This window comes from Amphiprion ocellaris, chromosome 10 (genome assembly GCF_022539595.1).
Source record: "Amphiprion ocellaris isolate individual 3 ecotype Okinawa chromosome 10, ASM2253959v1, whole genome shotgun sequence".
Classification (NCBI taxonomy): domain Eukaryota; kingdom Metazoa; phylum Chordata; class Actinopteri; family Pomacentridae; genus Amphiprion; species Amphiprion ocellaris.
This window is the reverse complement of record NC_072775.1, coordinates 18,694,848-18,713,589: the sequence shown is the minus strand read 5'-3', so window position 1 is coordinate 18,713,589 and position 18,742 is coordinate 18,694,848. Positions and strand designations below refer to the sequence as shown.

General features: G+C 40.9%; 1 protein-coding gene across 2 annotated transcripts in view; it reads left to right on the top strand.

Moving 5' to 3' along the window:
• Positions 1 to 4,701: 4,701 nt before the first annotated feature.
• Positions 4,702 to 18,742, top strand: part of LOC111568697 (adenylate cyclase type 1-like) — a 36,062-nt gene continuing 22,021 nt past the window's right edge. The window contains exons 1-4 of one of the 2 annotated variants that reach the window (XM_023270464.3): positions 4,702 to 5,779; positions 8,736 to 8,885; positions 9,164 to 9,282; positions 17,325 to 17,436. In XM_023270464.3, the coding sequence (XP_023126232.2) occupies positions 5,171 to 5,779; positions 8,736 to 8,885; positions 9,164 to 9,282; positions 17,325 to 17,436 (990 nt within the window). In that variant the 5' untranslated portion in view covers positions 4,702 to 5,170. The remainder of the gene's footprint in view (positions 5,780 to 8,735; positions 8,886 to 9,163; positions 9,283 to 17,324; positions 17,437 to 18,742) is intronic. The other variant, XM_023270465.3, reaches the window with a different exon arrangement.

Here is an 18,742-nt window from a genome sequence, read left to right as displayed (position 1 = left end):
TCTCATGTGTGGCACGGTGAACACTTCAAGCACTCAGATGCAGCGGGGCACGTGATAGTTTGGAAGACAGCCATTGTGGGAGGGGACAAGGCACATGGACAACACACATGCACACACACACACACACACACACACACACACACACGCACACGCACACGCACACGCACACACAGATATTCCCTCTCCCAGATTACTTGAACTATCAGAAGCTTTAAGAGGATTTCACAATGGGAGGGTGCTGCACTTGAATCTCATGCACCTGATGGCTATTGATCCGTGCTAAGCTCGCACACACAAACACAGTTGCCACTTCTTGTCACCATAAACAAGCCAGTGGCCTCGCTTCTTCATTTTTCAGTTTTGCGGTGATGTGGGAGGTCTACAGTGCAATACTTTAAAATGGCATAGCCCCAATGTGTCACAAGATTTAGAAGCATCCGAACAGCCATCCACACCTGATCAAAGAGGGATAAACACGAGAAGAATAGAAAATGTTAAATGTGTTACCTTTCTCTCCAGGCTGCATTTTAAATAAGTCTATCAGTGAGCGGTATACGCATGCTTATTAGCAATGCTGATGTGAGTGGAAGATTACGAGGGTGGTGTTTGTCTGTAACAGGGGGAGACGGCGAACAGTCCCTCAGATGTGTAGGTTGATAAGCAAAAGGTTGCAATCAGCAAGCTGTCATGTGAGAAAACAGGATAAAATCATGTACACTGGTTAGAGAAAGGAGGATACCGCACTGGGATTACATTTAATGGTAATAAATTTTGTGTTATGCATTACCTAGTCTCTTGTGGAAGATTTAAAATGCAAGAAGGCCAACTTTGACACCAAATATTGACTTTTTCTGAGTCTATGTGAAATATCTAGTTAGCATTTAGTTTGTATTTTGTGCAGGACCTCTCACACAAGCTGGATTATGTGATCTATTTGTTAAATTGCTTTTTTTTTTTTATACATTTCATAAAGCACATATTGTTTGCAAAATAACTTTCTCATCAACCAGAACAAAAGAATCATTGCTTAACTTAATAATGTTTTGTTTTTGTTTTTTTTTTACTGGATAATGCTGCTCCATGTATCAGAATTTCATAGTAGCACATGGTTCACATCTGCAGTTATGACAGAAGCTGTTGCTGCTATTTGAACAGAACCCTGAAAGCAAAGCAGTAATAACTGGCTGTTAACATTTCATCCTATCATCTGTCCACTCCAGAATGCATCTGCGACAAATAATCTCCATCTGAACAAAATGACACGACAAACAGTTGAACTGCATCAGATCAAGACTTTCCTCTGTGATGTTTTTAGAAGACGGTCAGAACCGTTGACCTTGTCATTGAAGTGCATCAACAGAAAAATTATGTTTGAACCGTGGATTCTGGGGTAATATAGCTTCTAAATTCTTCTTCTGTGGCTGTAAACATGTTTGGGAGAGGAGACGAATCATTCTTTGTGCCGAATGAAGGATAAGCTTCCCCGAGTCCACTTTTGATTTGGTAATTATGAGTATATTGTGTTTTCAGCCCTGACAAATGGAGTTCTGCAGGTTCCTGCTCAAGGCTGGATTTGGACTCATTTCTTTTAAGTTGATGTGAAAACCAGCTGACTCGTGGCCATATTTGATTTATGATTTGCATTATATTTCATAAGTAGATTTATCGCCATGTTTTGAAGCTAATGTAGCAAAATATCAGCCATATAAATCTCATATTCTCACTCGGCCCTTTGCAGCTGGCATATTTTCCTTCCAAAATGCAGCCGTTTCTCTGAGGTATAAGCACACCTGACTGACAATTGTGAGAAAACCCGTCTTTTTTTTCAGCACATTTTAATTATGGCTGACATTAGCTAATTCACAACATGCATTGCCAGTCCCTCTTGGGTCTCTCTTGGCTGTTTCATTTGCTGGTGTTGAGCCAATGTGTCTGTGATTATAAGAGCGGCAATGCTTCAACCACATCTGGACACTGGTGGGACTTGCCAGCTGCTGGGCTATCATTACAGATGATCGCTTGATGACAGCAAGTGTAAAGCACTATTTAAACGGAGGCAGCATATTTCTTTTTGAAATACGCTCTGCTTCCCCCATTCATCTGCTTTTTATCCTCTTGTCCCCCTTCAAACCAATAGAGTTTCTGTTTCCTGATTCCGAAACACCCTGCTGGTTGGAGAATTAAAGGCTGCAGAAATCTTTTTGAAGTATTTTTTATCAGAAGGAAAGAGAGTGACATTTCTCAAGGCTCAATTTACAAGAGAAGCCGAATATGGGACATGGACAAAAGTCTCTATATAAATCCTGTAAATTTTGCCTGCTAAGATCTCTGATACTCTATAGATGAGCTTTTTGGAAAGAAGCTATACAACTGACATGTGGTGGAGAAGACTTCAATTGCTCCAGAGAGCTCAAGCCGTTGAGTCATCATGCTGTTATTCAAATAACAATTTTGCAATGTAAATATGTCAGATATATAATCAGCTGTTTTACATCGTTTCAGATGCTCAGCTGTTTCATGTCTTTCAGTCTGAGAATTTTTTTTATTTTTTCTGTGTGCATGTGATGAAAGAGCAAGAGACAGAAATAGAAAGACTGACAGAGGAAGTGAAGATGATTTTTAGTGGAGAGGCATGCAGCAGGAAGCTGGCTGCTGTCTCCTTGTCCAATGCCCTTGGAGTACAGCTTTGTGGTGTGAACTCCCACAAGACCTCTCTTTGTTCTCAGAAGATGAGGGCTGGCAGAGTGTGACCATGCACTTACACCTGAAGCCATCAGAAGCAGACGGAATGACACATTTATGCTGAGCGATGGCTCCTGCTCTCATCCCACAATGTAGCTGGTCGCAAACAGGCCAAGAGGTCCTCCTGGAATACTGCACACCTTCACTCAAATGCAAAGAAACAACAGCAGTCAACAGAAAATTTACAAACCTGCATGTGCAGCTACATAAAAGCAACTGGAACATTGTTGATTTTCATCTTGTTGGAATGCACAGTTTGTCATTCGCCTCAAAGGAAATGTCTTACGAAATTGAAAACCAGCAGTGCTCATTATTGAGATTAATTTAGGAGGTGCTACACAAGGGATATTGAAATATTGATCAAGGTGATGACAGAAAATCAGTGCCAGATTAATTACACTCCGGTCGACAGAGTGTAAATGATGACACTGTTTTGTTTCATTTGCATATTAACCTTCATGAGAGGCGGGAGCTGACAGGCTGTATACAATAACATGAGGGTTGTCTTTATGTGTCAGCCAATAAACTCCAGGGAAAAGTGACAGGGGTGATCAGAATGTCAGTGGAAAAGCAACATGTCATATATCTTGTGTCCCAGATCTTTTTCTCAGAGGAGCTCAGACCGATAAGACAGATAAGAGACTGGTAGGCGTGCGAGCAGGAAAGGCGAAGTCTGTTGTCAGTGAAGTCAAATATTCTGGCAAGTCATTCAGTGTGTCTGCAAACAAGTTTGTATTTCAAAAGTTTCTACCAACTTAGGCTGCAGCTAAGGATTATTATAACTATTTACTGATTGATTGATATTCCAATTCAAGTCCCTCCACACTAAAAATGTGTTTTTCTTATTAATTTGCTTGAATATTTGTGCAGAATGATGCACATGCAATGACAAATTATTCATTGTCACTTCTTTTTTTTTTTTTTTTTTTTTAAACAATAAAACATGTTTACATGGCTTTTTATTTGTTTGGTCTATAAAAAGCCACAAAATAATGGAAATGCTTCTTGCAATTTTACAGTTGACATCTTCAAAAGGTTTTTCTTGTCTGCCCCAAACCACGAGATATTTAATTCACAATGGTATTACGTAAGGAAAAGACACACTCTGGAGTCGGAGAATGCTTGACATTTTGTGTTTAGGACTGATGAATCGCTAATCACAATTGTTGCTGATAAACTGTCTGTCAACTGACTGATCACATTAGGTCCAATTCCCCACTGCTTTACAATACAGCATGTCTTTTTCACCTGCTTTGATGTTTCTCAGTGGCTGCACTGTCTTTTATAGAACACTGTTTCCTTTTTTGTCTCCAAAATTTGGTCGGCTGCCAAATACTTTACTTCTCTGTTTCTATTTTCACCTCATCCATTTCACACTCTTTGTTTACCTGTCACACTGCATACACTCATTCCGTGGCTGAGTTGGATCAGTGAGAGCTCGAAACACTAACAGCTGAGAGAGGGAGACAGGGAGTGAGAGCCAGGGAGGGGAACAGAAGGCATGTGAGTGTCCTGGTGGCATGGTAGAGTGCTGGACTTTGGCATGGGCCATCCATCTGTCACTTTCTTACACCCTCTCTGGCACTGATGGGTCATGGCAACGGCAGCCTGTGACGGATGACTAATCTTCCCCTGGTAATGAATGAGACACCACCCTCTGAATGCCAAAAGGTTGCTGATGGTGAGGGTGGCCGCTTCACTGGCGAGTCTTATGATGAATTATATGCAAACATGTCTGTGCCAACCAAATACAGTAGCTGCCAGCTTGTGAGAGTCTAGAATTTCATGAATCATGGTCTGAAAACACTGACATGCACTGCAGCTTCTTCCCTTTCTCCTCTGTGTTCATGCATGTGTGTGTGAGAGAGACACAAGAAAGAGGAAGGGCTTCAATTAATGCAAAAATTAGATTGCTTTAATGATGGAAACATGTCATGTGCAGGCGGAAAAAGAAAGGACGTTGCCAGCTGAGGCTGCGGAGGGCAGCTCTGTAGTCCAATCGTCTTGACTGTGTGTGTTGAGTAGCTGAGACCTGTCTTATCTTCACCTCATAATGCGCAGGCGTGATCCTATCTGAGCCCCGCAAAAAGCTGTTACCACCAGAACTAGGCGTCGTGTGCGCTGCGCTTCATGTGGCGCGCAAACGGACACAAATTTTTTTGACATTGCTCTGTTTTTGCAGATAAAGACAGTCCGGGGAAATGAAGGTTCGTCTGCAGGCTGATCTCTCCGAACAACACAGTCCAACCTGTGGATAGCGTGGAGCGCGTCTGTGGCCACCGGCCAGTCTCCGCTATCTGGGACGCTCTGCCTTCAGCCTGCTGCGCGCGTCTTGTTTTTCAATATATTCACAGTTGGCTCCGGTTTGTGTCGGCGTGGGGGATCCGGTGTTTCCGTTTGAGCTGAGCTGTGAGCAGGTATTCAGTTTATGAATGGCACTGACATGGAGGAAATACCGTTTCAGAAAGTCAAAACCAGGCGGAAGAGAAGTCACTGTCCACCGGGCGTCCCTCTGACCACCATCGTGTGCGAGGACGAGTTCGACTGCAAGGAGCTCGAGTCCCTCTTCCAGAACTACAACCTGAAGCTGGAGCAGACGTCCACTCTCAAAGCCCTGGCCGTGCTCATCTTCATGTCCTCCACCCTGGCCGTGCTGGAGTTGCTGTCCGGCCCCAGCCTCACCATCTCCAAGGGGTCCCATCCGGTCCACTGTGTCATCTTCGTCTCCCTGTTCATCGTAACTAACGTCAAGTACCTGCAAGTGACTCAGCTCCAGCAGATCGTGAACCTGACGCTGCTCTTCGGCTTCACTTTCTCCTTCCTGTGCTGCCCCTTCTCCCTGGGCGCCATGGGGATGGAGCCCCCGACATCCCCGGAGCAGGGCATGTGGCAGCTCATCCTGGTCACCTTCGTCGCCTATGTGCTCCTGCCTGTTCGGACGCTGTTGGCTGTGGTGCTGGGAATAATGGTCTCGATCTCGCATCTGATTGTGACTGCCACTTCTGTGACAGTGAAAACACAGAAACTATGGAGAACGGTGAGTATGCAGTGATCCTGCATGCTTTGATCATCAGTCTGCCAAAAATTATCTGCAGCAGATGTAGTTTAACGTGACGCCCAGAGCAGAAACTCACAATTTACAGTCCCCAGTTCAGCACCAAGGACAGCTCCATGTGGCTCCACTTGGTTAGCTTCACTTGGGCTTTGATCAGATCTGACAGAAAACCGTAACACACCATTCCCAACAAGACCTGCTTTGGTTACAAAAAAAATCAGCTCTATGTCAGCTTCACCACCGGATCAAGTAAAAACGGAGATTCTGCAGCTCGGAAGCTTGATCTTAACTTCTGGTGGCATGTGGTGGACAAAGTGAGGCTGTGTGAATTTCTGTGAAGTCAAATGTCATGCCAACTCTGCATAATTATTGATGTTAAGTGACAGTGAGCTGCCGTACAGGCCACATATGTGGTGGTGCATACCTGCAGGCCCAGAGACAGAAAACAAACAGGGGGAAAAAAATGAATAAGCAAAGCTGTGTGCCCAAGACTGTTTCCTTGGGGATATGATTCAGTCCCAAAGGAGCTGGCTGGAAATGAAGAACTAGACTGACATCCTGCTAGCACCAGAAGTAGGGCAAATTGTAGGGACACACACACACACATGCACACACACACACAACACTTTCACTACACTATGCTTCAGTTATGAAAAAGAGGGCAAAGTCATGCATGTCATTTCAGAGCTGAAATAGAAATTGGTACACCGCTCTCTGTACATTTATATCTTTGTACCTGTTTCTGTCACAATGAAACACACACACACACACACACACACATGCCCACACACACATTTCTGACTGCCATCAGGTGTGGTGAAAAGAGATATATCACATCACTCAAACCCTCCAGGGGTAATGGAACATTTCTGCCTACGTGCAACATATGACGTGAAGATTGTGCGTTTCTTGGAGGTGAAATTGAGATTTGATCAGTTCAATCATGCCCTCAGACGATGACGGCATGTTTGCAGAGGAGATTGTTGTCCCTGTCTGTAGGATATGAGATACCTGCATAGCCATGTGAAGGACAGTGTTAGCTGGACTCCCATAGATAGCTAATCCATTAAGCTTAGAGATGAGCTGTGTGGCATGACCCCGCATAGCCCAGGTTCACACCAACCACCCACCTAGGTCTGAGATACTCAACCTACAGCACTGTTTACTTCCACAGCTCAGTCTATATGAAATATTTTCTCATACTGAAGCAAGTGTGGACTGAAAAACATGCTATTACTGGTCTTTTTTCATGCATTGCACCAGCTGAATACATTTTAAATACTGTCTATCAGGAGTGCAAGCTCTACTCTGTGTTTTTTTTTGTGTGTGTGTGAACACCATGGAATGTTTTATGGCATTAGTGTTGAGATAAAGCTGGGATTAGCAAAAACAATAACAGTAAATTGAATTAGACCCCAATCCAAAGCACATTCACTCACATTATATAAATATAATGCTAACTACAAATAAAGTAAGCAGTCCAAAGGAGTTTGTATTTCAGTTGCTCTGTAATAATATCATGCACAGCAGTGGAAATGTAAATAAACACCTTGTGTTGTGCGCAGTCGTCTGATACAGCTATACATTAATACCACGACGCCTTGAAATTCTTTATCACTGCGTGCAACAATAATGAGATCCTCCTCAGCGCCAGGTAAGATAGCTGCAAGCGCGAGGAAGTAGTGCTGTAAGGTCCGTTGTCCCAAAGTTGCATTTATCACAGCAGTTAGGTGCACGAGTGAGTGTTTTACGCCAGCTAAGTCACACGTCCACATTCATTTACTCCAGGCTGTAAAGAAACTTGAGCATCATTCAAACATGTTGACACTTGCCAGCACTGCTGCCAAGCACAAAGACAGACTGCTGCTGCCAAAAACAGTCTTTTCAAGGCAATCAATTATTCATTGCTCTGGGAAACATGCCTGTCTGTGGTGGTGGAAGTTTGTTAAATTTTAGAAGAAGTGCAGGGTATCATATGAAGCTTTGACAGTGCGTTTGTGAAGCTTAGTGGAACACAAATGGTCTGAAATGACACGATATTTGTTATGTATGAAATGTAATGTATTTTGCTACAGCATTTCTTGACGGCAAATGCGCTTCATCATTTACTTGAGCCGAAAGATGCCACAATGATGAGTAAAGATACTGTTTTGGTTTTTTTTTTTTTATGTCGAATGATTGCCCACAGTGACAGCTTGCTAGTGTAAACTTTAGAGGTGATAGAAGACCTTGTGTGGTTTGTGTGTACAAAGTCACAGTCAGCTAACCTGAGTCAAGTAAAAGAAAGTCGCTGTGTCCTGCACAAGGTTAAAAGCAGTCATGCTGTTGTGCATCTGTTGTGATGGATGAACCCAAGTGCAGATTCAGAAATGTCTTAGTGTCACAGATATTTGAAATAGTAAAATTTAAGGCCTTACTTCCATCTCACCCAAGTCTCATATAGGAGGACCTCATCAGAGACTGTACATTTAAACACATATAAATAGTAAATTATGTGTGTTAAAAAGAACAAATACATATCTTAAAAAAAAAAAGACTTAAGAGCCCATTCGTGGTAGTTAAACCCCGTTTTCAGGACACACTTGCACATGTACATGATATCTGTATGTATGCATGTAAAATTATATCTGCATATAATATTACATACATACATTACACTTGTGCTGTGCTGCACTATTGAACATTTGATTGATTATTTACTGTGCAACGTGAAACTATAAATGTGTATTTCACCCTCAAGCAAACATGTATTTACCATGACACACAAACGCTACATAAAGGCAACTTTTACAGTACGAATTAAAGACACAAACTGTCTGTCAGTTGTCACATGCTCAGCTTCATGATTCTCTAATACGGTATGCATCTTTGACGACTGCACCAGAGAATTAAAACCATGTGTTTCATGTATATTTTTTTTCTTTTTTCTGTTCTGCAGTTGGTTGCCAACACAGTGCTGTTCACCAGTGTCAACCTGTCGGGGCTGTTTGTGCGCATCCTGACAGAACGAGCCCAGAGGAAGGCCTTCCTGCAGGCTCGCAACTGCATCGAAGAGAAACTCCGTATGGAGGACGAGAACGAGAAACAGGTACAGGCACAGGTGTACGCTGCTCAAGCTATATGGGTAAAATTAGACGTGCATGTACCTCCCCACCTCCCCCAATGCCGTGAGTCATTTCAACACATTATTCATTTCTGTTAGATTTCATGCCTTTTTGTCTCGCACATTTCTTATTGTCACTAACACTTTGTCCTATGATAACTTTGCTGTGTTTGACTGCGTAAATTACTTACTTTATCCTTTCTCTCTCTTTTTACACACACACACACACACACACACACACACACACATGAACACGCACTCAGGAGCGCCTGCTAATGAGTCTGTTGCCCAGGAACGTAGCTATGGAGATGAAAGAGGATTTCCTGAAGCCCCCAGAAAGGATCTTTCACAAAATCTACATCCAGCGCCATGACAATGTCAGGTAGGTCCCTGTCACCAGTACAGTGCAGCTGCACACCAGCCCTGCTAGCTGTGAAGTAACAGAAGTCTTGCCATTTTTGACAATGTGGCATTTGATGCCACTATACTCTTCTCATGGGAGAATTTTCAGCTGAAACAGTGGAATAAACACTGTCTCCAAGCATTACAATGCATGCTAAAAAAAGAACGAAATAACTTGGCCAAACATGTCCTTTAGAAGGAACACTGAGGGCTATGCAGTGTTGTGTGATCTGACCCAACAGCGTCCTCAAACATTAACACCACCCCAGGCTGCTAAAGCTGAAATATTTAATTTTTCATACTGAATATCAAGGGTAAGACCTTCTTGTTTTTATGGTCCAGATAACATTTAAGTCCTCGGATAGAGATTTTGTTGGACTTTCTATGTATTTAGTGATAGAAAAATGCTATGTGGACTCAGAGATATTTAGCAACATGATGTAAATCTTTTTTTTTTGCGAACAGTTTTAAAAAGTACAGCTGTATTATCAGCAGGAAGCTCTTAAAATATCAAGCAATCATTCCACAGCTCTCTCACTCCTGTTAGTGTTATCGTTTCTTATTTGGCTGCATCATTACATGACTGCTGCATTAACAAGCAAGCAGCATTTCAGTGTTGTAATAGAGACACAGCTAATTTCATTACTTACTATTGAGTAGTTTAATCTCCAGCAACAATCACATTTCTGAAGTAGTCACGTGCTTTCTCTGTAAAATCCTGATCTGCAACATAACTGAAGTATAAACTTACGTCAAATCACATATTTCTATAATAAATAATATTGTAGGGGTCTTGACCTTAATATTTAATCTTGAGAGGTAAATTTGCTATGTTAATATTGTTCTCTTTTGAAAAGTGCTTTGGCTTAACAGCCGTGGTTTTTAAAGTGCTTGATAAATATTGAGGACTGGACTTAACTTGACTTTGCGTATAAAAATCTCAAAGTTCTGATCAAGCGCTGTGTCTGGTTATAATCCACCAGAGCAAATGTGCATTTCGCCTCTGTATTTTCTGACTCTGTGGTGAGATGTGTTTGACCTTTAACCCTTTGGCACAAACGGTTTGTCTGAAAGCTCCTCCATTCCCTGCAAAAGTCAGATTTTGAAATTGTCCTTTCCCCTCCTTTTTCTTGGTCTCTTACTGCATTGTTAAATCTCCCCTTTCATGCTCCTGCATTTCCTTGTTTCCCTTTTCTTATCTTTTCCTCTTCCTCCTTTCCTCTGTGTTCTCAGAGCAGCAGGGAGGCTTAAGGAGGAGAGTTTGTATAGCCCCAGGATTAAGTTGCTACAGGGGATTAAATGCAATGGAGACTAAATTCTTGTTGCATAACGCTTAGTGTGTGCGTACGTGCACGCTTGCGAGTGTGCACGCTGGTTAAATATGGACAGATCTCGGTGGAGTTCTGCTGATTGCTTTTGTGCCTTGAACTCCTTCAGATAGCGCCACCCTTTGAGAGTGATCTAGACTGGATGCAGACATGATTTACGCCGTTTGGGTGGACTGTAATTAGAAACTAAATGGTGTGCAGCACAATTTACTCCGTGTTCTTTATTATGATATAAGAATATGGGCATTGCATGAAAAGCAGTTAATAAAAAAGAATATGACTTTCAAAAAATGTATTTAACAAGATATGTGTGTTGTTACTGCACCATATTGACACATAGACTAAAGTTCAAAAGTTTGGGGTCACTTAGAAATGTCCTTATATTTGTAAGAAAAACATTTTTTTCAATGAATATAACATTAAATTAATCAGAAATATAGTCTAGACATTGTTAATGTGATAGATGACTATTCTAATAGCTGAATTTTTAATGGAATATCTCCATAGAGGTACAGAGGAACATTTCCAGCAACCATCACTCCTGTGTTCTAATGCTACATTGTGTTAGCTAATGGTGTTGAAAGGCTCATTGATGATTAGAAAACCCTTGTACAATTATGTTAGCACATGAATAAAAGTGTGGAAAACATGAAATTGCCTGGGTGACCTCAAACTTTTGAACGGTAGCGTATTTTTATTAATTTTATGAGTTAAAGTATAGTAACTTATATGAACATGCAAAAACACACAGAGTCCCATCATGAACCGATATTAATCAGCCACCAGTTATTAAATCATTTCCTAATTCACCAAGTCACCTTGAGTAAATTGCATTTTATTATTAACATGATGAAAACGCGAACAAATTATGAGCACGCATTGCTCTATATCACATCGCTCTTTGAATTAGAGAGCTTTCACATTTATCCCGACTTTACAATTTAGATCTCTATTTAATAAAATATTTTTACCAACAAACATTTCCATCAAACTTATTTATGTCAGTTTTTCAACCCCCCCACACACAGTAAATACACGTAAAATACTAGTAAAGGCAAAGGCACACTGAAAAAATTATTGTACCCACTTTGTGAAACCAATACAAAGTGGCTCAGCTGACATATAAAGAATCAAACCTTTACAAAAGACTTTTAAATTAACTTAGGGTCATTCTTAGACAAAGGACTGATGACAGGAATGTCAGGAATTCTGCTTACTTGCTCTGAGAGAAATACCTGAAAAACTGAAAATGAGCAAAGTTTCAAACGATCACCCACTTGGGTCGCGGACAGGAGGTTTTGTAATGTTTAGAGATGCTCTTTCACTCTATCTAAATTGCAGTTTATTCCTCTAAAACTTCCTGTAAGCACATTGCGCACTCCTCTGTGCTACCCCTGCTATCGGCCTAGCGTCAGCACATCCCACGTACTGTATCTCCAGAGGGGCCCATCCACAGTTAACCCCTGAGCTGGCACACTGGATCGTGTGTTCCGCTATGTGATTGAATCGACATCACATCTGCCAAAATAGCTACAGTAATGCCTCCCACAGAGGGAAATAAGAGATTAGCATAATTGGGGGAATAACTCTCCTCAAATATGTTCCATTGGAGAGGAAATGATGAATTAGTGTACGAGAGAGGATGGGAGGGGGGGTTGTATTAGACAATATTGGATATTATAAAGTTCAAGCTACCAAAGGATTAATTATGTTTGTATTACGTTGAAGTGAATTTCAGCACCGTTCACTGATTGAGAAGAGCCAGATGCTCGAGCTGAGATGAGGTTTTGACCATCGATGAATATTAGATAGCGCAGTTGGTTTGGTGTCGGCAGTAGCTCATGTTAGAATAACTTACAGCAGCTGCTAAGAATCCTGCAGTGCTTCATTGGAAGATTTTGCTGGAGGGTTATTTCAAATCAGATGCAGACGTTGCAAGTCTGCAATCTCTGTGCTTTCAGCTCATAAAAACGTGATTTTCTGTGAGGTGTGAGGCTCCTTTATAAAAAAAATGATCTCTGTAGAAACTCCAAATTCTCTATCAGATATGTCTGTAAGCCCACTAGTTTACAGAGCACAACTGAATTCATACATGTATGTGTATACATTTTACATGGCTGTTTAAATAGAAATTATGTTATGCAGACATATAATAAAAGCGGCGTTATGTTCCATAGTTAAAAATAAATCACAGATGTTTTGGTATATTAATTGCATGCTCAGCACACACACACACCCCACACTCATATTTATATTTGTCTGTTTGATTTAGTTTGCCTGTCCCAGCACACGCAGATACAGTTACTAATTACAGAGTGAGGTTATGTGTTCTCCTGTTTAATTTATCCTTGGATTCATGTGCCTTTATGATGTGCTAAGTGGCCCAAGTTGCTGATGTTGGTGAGCTCCTTAATCATAAACTATGAGCTGAATATAAAGCAACTCAAAGGAACATTTGAGTCTAGTTTTAAATTTACCAGCATGTCTTGAACTGTATTCCAAGCTGGTTGGAGAATCTGTTTTTGTCATTAATGCTGGACATTATTTATAAAATATGCCGTCGGAACGACATGACGGTAAATCTCTGCATCACTGTAAATCTGGAATTTCAGGCGAGCGTTCTGATTCAAAGGACTATTTTTTTGTTGTGTTCTCTTACAAATAAGCACACTGTATCTTTAAAAATCTGGACTTTGAATGGACCACAGCACTCCTGCTCTGTGCGTGCTTCCTATGTGCATGTGTGCATGCAGTGAGGAGACAATGGTGTGCATGTGATTGACATGAGGTAAACACAGTCAAAAATAACAGCCGGGGGTCACATGAGATCAGGAGATATTGGGACCATGCAGTGGATGGGATGCTTTCAGCAGCACATCCTGACTTATAAGTCGTGCACAGGCTCATGGGGGTCATTCCAGAGTTGGAGGACATTTGGGCTTCAAAATATTTGAAAATGAAACCTCCTCTTTTCCAATTTTCTGCTACATATTCATCGATAATAGTAAATTATCAAAGGCTTGATTAGCTCAGTTTACACATCAATGGTACCATTTTTATTCCATGTTTTATTTATTGTTTGCTAACCCTACTCTAATCACAGTATAGGGTTGCTAATCCATGCTAATGTTAGCTTTTTCTCAGGAGTAGAAGTTAGATATTTAGTTAGCTGTTACTGCTGACCAAGAGGACAAACTGACTGATGGAAAAACGTCAAAAGAATGTGTCTTATCCTGATAATATTCATAGTAGGGTTGCATGAGGTAGAGTGAGACATTCAGTCAAGGCTGACAGTGTTATGAAAATATGAAAAATAGAAGAGAGGATATAGCTTTGCTCTACCAATTATTTGGGGAAATTGTTTGATGATGTTAATTCCAGCGTATCATGTGATTCACTGGGACACACGTTCCATGTATAATAATTATTATTTGCAATATTTTGTTGAATTTCCCAAACTCAATTTGATCATCAGGGATGGTGGGACAAGAGAAAAACTGTATTTTATGGAATACACCAGACTTAATTGGTATTTAAAAAAATATTTTCAAACATTCTTTTCTCCTAATTGTTTTAGATTTGGACTCAGGACAAGTAAATTTACACAACAACCGCATGTTTTAGTATTTTGCACATGGATTATTTGAAATTTGATGGATGGGACATAAAATGTCCTCCAGTTCGGCCTTCAGTGGGGGTTTCTTCAAGTTACTTTCCAGAAAAATGTGAAATTGTGTGCATGTCTGTAGGAAAATGTTAATGAGCGTGCAAGGGATCATTTTCAAAAAGGAAGCTATCTTGCCGGTTGAATATCAACACATCACACATGGTGCGGTATAGACTGCGCTCCAGGCAGACGTTGCAGAGCTGCTGAGCTTTCCTTGAAAACAGAGTTCTGGAAGAAGCAACTTTGTCGTGTTGTCACAAGCAAAATTAATCCTCTACTGATGACAGGCTCCAAATATAGCAGGATGATTTCATAGTGTGGTTTGAAACCTTCCAGTCTTCACTCAGCTGTTTTGTTCCGCACTGACATTTGTTTATGCGATAAATAAAATAGGTTTTCTTGTGAGGAGTTAGACTGAATAAAAAGGTTGTAGTGAATCAAATCTTTAAACAGTTTAAACAAAGAAATGTATTCAATTCCCTCACATCTATTATCATTATATTAATCTCCTTAAACCCCACTTTTGAATAATTAAGTGAAATGACGATTCATTTTGCAATCAGCGTGTCTGATTTTACATTTCAGTCCTTTGAAGGTAATGACAGCAAGCAAGAGATATATGGGTGAAGCGTTAATCTCCCCATTATATCACATTTCCACCTAAATTTGGAATAACGAAGCAAAATGATGATTAATTTTGCAATCGGCGTGTCTGATTTCGGCAGTTTGAAGGCAATGACAGCCGGCAAGAGACATACGGGGGAAATTTCTAGTCAGCAAATTGAGTTTTACTCAAAACAATTTACTTGTAGAATTGAAATTGTTTTGGCTTGGAGTTCAGCCCAAGCTTGAAACAGAATTCGTTGTTAGGCTGAGGGATTAAATAACTGGGCATGTGTTGTGTAGGCTGATCACTCTAAACCAATTTGTTCTTTATCCAGCTCTTTGCTCATTTGTTTGGTAATTCACTGCACATAATAAAGATGCTTTCATCGCATCCGCGCTCTGTTACAGAAGGTGGCTTATTTTGTCCGCTGATCGATGCACTACTGCATCCGTTCTAGAGTTCCAGTGAATTAAAACTTAAAGTGTTTACGCTAACAATCTTCCAAATATTTGTCAGCCGCAGATGGTCGCCAATTAAAACATTAACACAAACTGAATCCACTGCCCCTCATTACAGCGACATCTGTGAGACGATAAAGTGACATTTAGCAGCTCTGCCTAAGAGATCCAGCACTCTGACAATTGTGAAAACTCAAGCCTACACATGAAGGCAGCAGTCTGCCATCAGTACGAGAGCTGCAGACATACGAGTTGTTTGGGACAGTCAGAGTTTGATGACTAATCCCTTTCACACCCTCCACTGCAGCACAACACTCAGGGCGAATCCTTCATGAGAAAAGTTGGGACACCGGAGTTTTCAACACAAGCCTTTCCTCCGGGGCCTGCGGGCGAGCTTTCATGAAACACCATCATCTGCACAATTCCCATATGGTACACAAACGAAATCTTCCAGCTCTTAAATGCCAAGTTTAGTCAAGCTGAAGTTTAAATTCTTCAGATTTTTGTCTGAGGAAATAGAGTCTAAAATAATACCATTGCTGTTTACTACTACAACTGTATTTGATATGTTTTTGGAAAGCTTCAAAGCTTTGAAGGGGGACGTTCCCTGTTGTTGTAACATTTGAGTCCACTAGCGTAGATACAGGATGTTTTTTGCCATTTTTTTTAACAAAGGAAGCAACACATGTTATTGTGAAAACTCACAGTAACAGGTAACCTCAGCTCTCCATTCACCCTGCCTCAGACCACAACACAAGAACATGCAGATCCCAGGTGGAGCAACGTTTCCTCTTCTCTATTCACACACCGCTTTTAGATTTGGTTTTTATTTCATGGTGCTTTCTTGCATTTTACTTTATTTATTTTGGTATTCTTTGTTCCGGTATTTTTATACGCACTTCTATGTATTATTATATAATGTGTTTTAAATGAGGAGCTCATTCTTTTCCTAGTATTTCATTACTTTGTATGAGATCATTTGCCATCATGTGCTTTATTTTGACATGGTGAAATGCATCTTTTGTTGTGTTTATGTATGGGTTTCACGCTATTTAAGCTCTCCTGTTCCTAAACTTTGTACGTTCTACATGTGGGCGGCTGGTGATGTGTACATGGGGCTTTAGTTTATGAATTTATTTTTTTTCTCTAAATCCTTTAACCCGAAAAGCTTTGTGCTCCAGCTTGAAATGTGCCACATAAATAAAATGATTGTCATTAATCACAGTAATGGTTGGCGTACTCAAATCAAGGATGGGACAGAAAAAGCGTTCCTACCCTCGCTGGTTAACAGCCTGTGTGGTCGTCAGAACTGCGGCCATGATATGAACTGTTTTTTGACTGCCAACGTAAATATCAAACCGCTGAAATTATTATTAGTTGGAAGCAAATATCCACACTCCCACAGAGGATGTAAAATTATAGCCACTGTTATGGCAGAGGAGTATATAAGACTTCATTTTGGTGATTACAATTTTGACCAAATGAAAGGGTACCTGTGCTGATTTGTCAGAAATAAAGCTTTTAATTTCAGTCCAGCCACTTTCAGTTCTGTCAAAAGGGGAAACAAGTTGACCTGGAGACAGTGACAATGCCTTGATGGTTGCATTGTATCCTAGAATGGCTCCTCTTCAGTTCCTAACAGGACTTGTCTCCTCCCTGATCCCCGTGAGAATGCTCTGCTTCTATTTTGAGTTGCTCTGCTTGACTGCGCTGCCAGTCACGTAGAGAATGGAGCATGTTCTCTCTCTCCTTTCATTTTTTCCCCTTTACTTTTGTTCATTAATTTAAATCTTTGATTAATTTGCACACCATCCAAACAGAATGATCAGAATGACTTGGGCCCAGACTGTCTAAATGCCGTTTTTGACAATTCCTGAGAGCTCATCTGATCAATATTGTAATTTGGGTATGAATATAGCATAACATGCTGTTATAAATGCGTCTGTTCTTTCTCTGTTCCAGCATCCTGTTTGCAGATATAGTCGGCTTCACGAGCCTGGCCTCCCAGTGCACAGCCCAGGAACTGGTTAAACTGCTAAATGAGCTGTTTGGAAAGTTTGATGAGCTCGCCACGGTGAGTCCGTATTCCCTCTTTGACGGCATATCCCTCAATTACAGACACTGTTGGCACATGAAACTGCTCTTTTTCCCTGCGTGGACACTTTGTCCAAACTTTGACACAGCAGTCATGTGTGTGTATGTGTGTTGCTTTGGCCACAGGCTGCTGGCACATGCCACTAGCTTAGCATGATGTCACAGTGAATATTGGAAGGCCATATGATGCTTAATATGATTATCTGGTGTTTCATTTGAGGAAGAGTTGACAGACCTCTTTAATCTGGGCCAGATTTACCCAGGGCTAAACCTTGCTTCCTCTCCGGTTGTGTGAATGAACAAAATGAAGGGACTGCAGAGTTCTACTTGCACTTGCTCTTGGTTTGCATGTGGAAAAGATTTCAGCTCCCCCACCTGTCAATTTTTCACCCTTTGTGATGTCGCTGCTGAAAATCCGCTCAACTTTTGCTGAGTGAATTATACCGCCGTAGTTAATCTAGTCACTTTCTATCGGGACACCATAAGCAGTCATGTCGCAAAATCTTTTAATTAAAATCTAGTGCACACTTGGAGGTGCAGTCATGTCATTCAGAATATGCACTCATCAGAAAAGGTATGATATTGCTCCGTCGCCTGCGGTCTGGATGACACATTCAGCATCTTTGTTTGGTGAGAAGGTTGAGCCCCAGAGTTCCTGCAGATCACCCAGCCACAGCCTTATCTACATGTAATCTGGCCTCTATTACTTACACCAGGCACATGCCCTTGTCAAATCCATTAATCCACAGGATTACGACTAACCCTTTTTTTGCTTTCATAGAAGGTTTTACTTGGCTGTGTTGAGAGCTTCTATTTTTAACTTGTTTGTTTACAGGCACAAATTTAGAACCAACTGAAAAAAGGGCACCTCTTATTTGACTTATTGTCAAATAATTGTCATTGGCTTTTCAGTGAATCTTGGAGCAATCGTTTTACCTGACCTATGCCAGATGCAGTCTGTAGTTATTCTATGCAGAGGTGCATTTAACCCTGAGATTGTATCAGCGAAAACAAAAAGATTCTAACACACTAATTTGTATATTTTTTACTGTGTCTACTGTGTTAACATGTCCAAATATGCACTTTTTTTATTTGCTGGAAGAAATATAGAGCTGCAAATAAGCAGTTGTTGCCATGTCTGTGCATTTCCACCTTAAAACTGCACTGGTGACGGTCTCAAAAACACGTATTCAGAAGGTAACAGATCTAAGAAACTAATCCTGTCAGCTCACAGTGGGAGGCTTTCTGCATCATTATTCATCCCCACAATCTTTTTATGGTTCCAC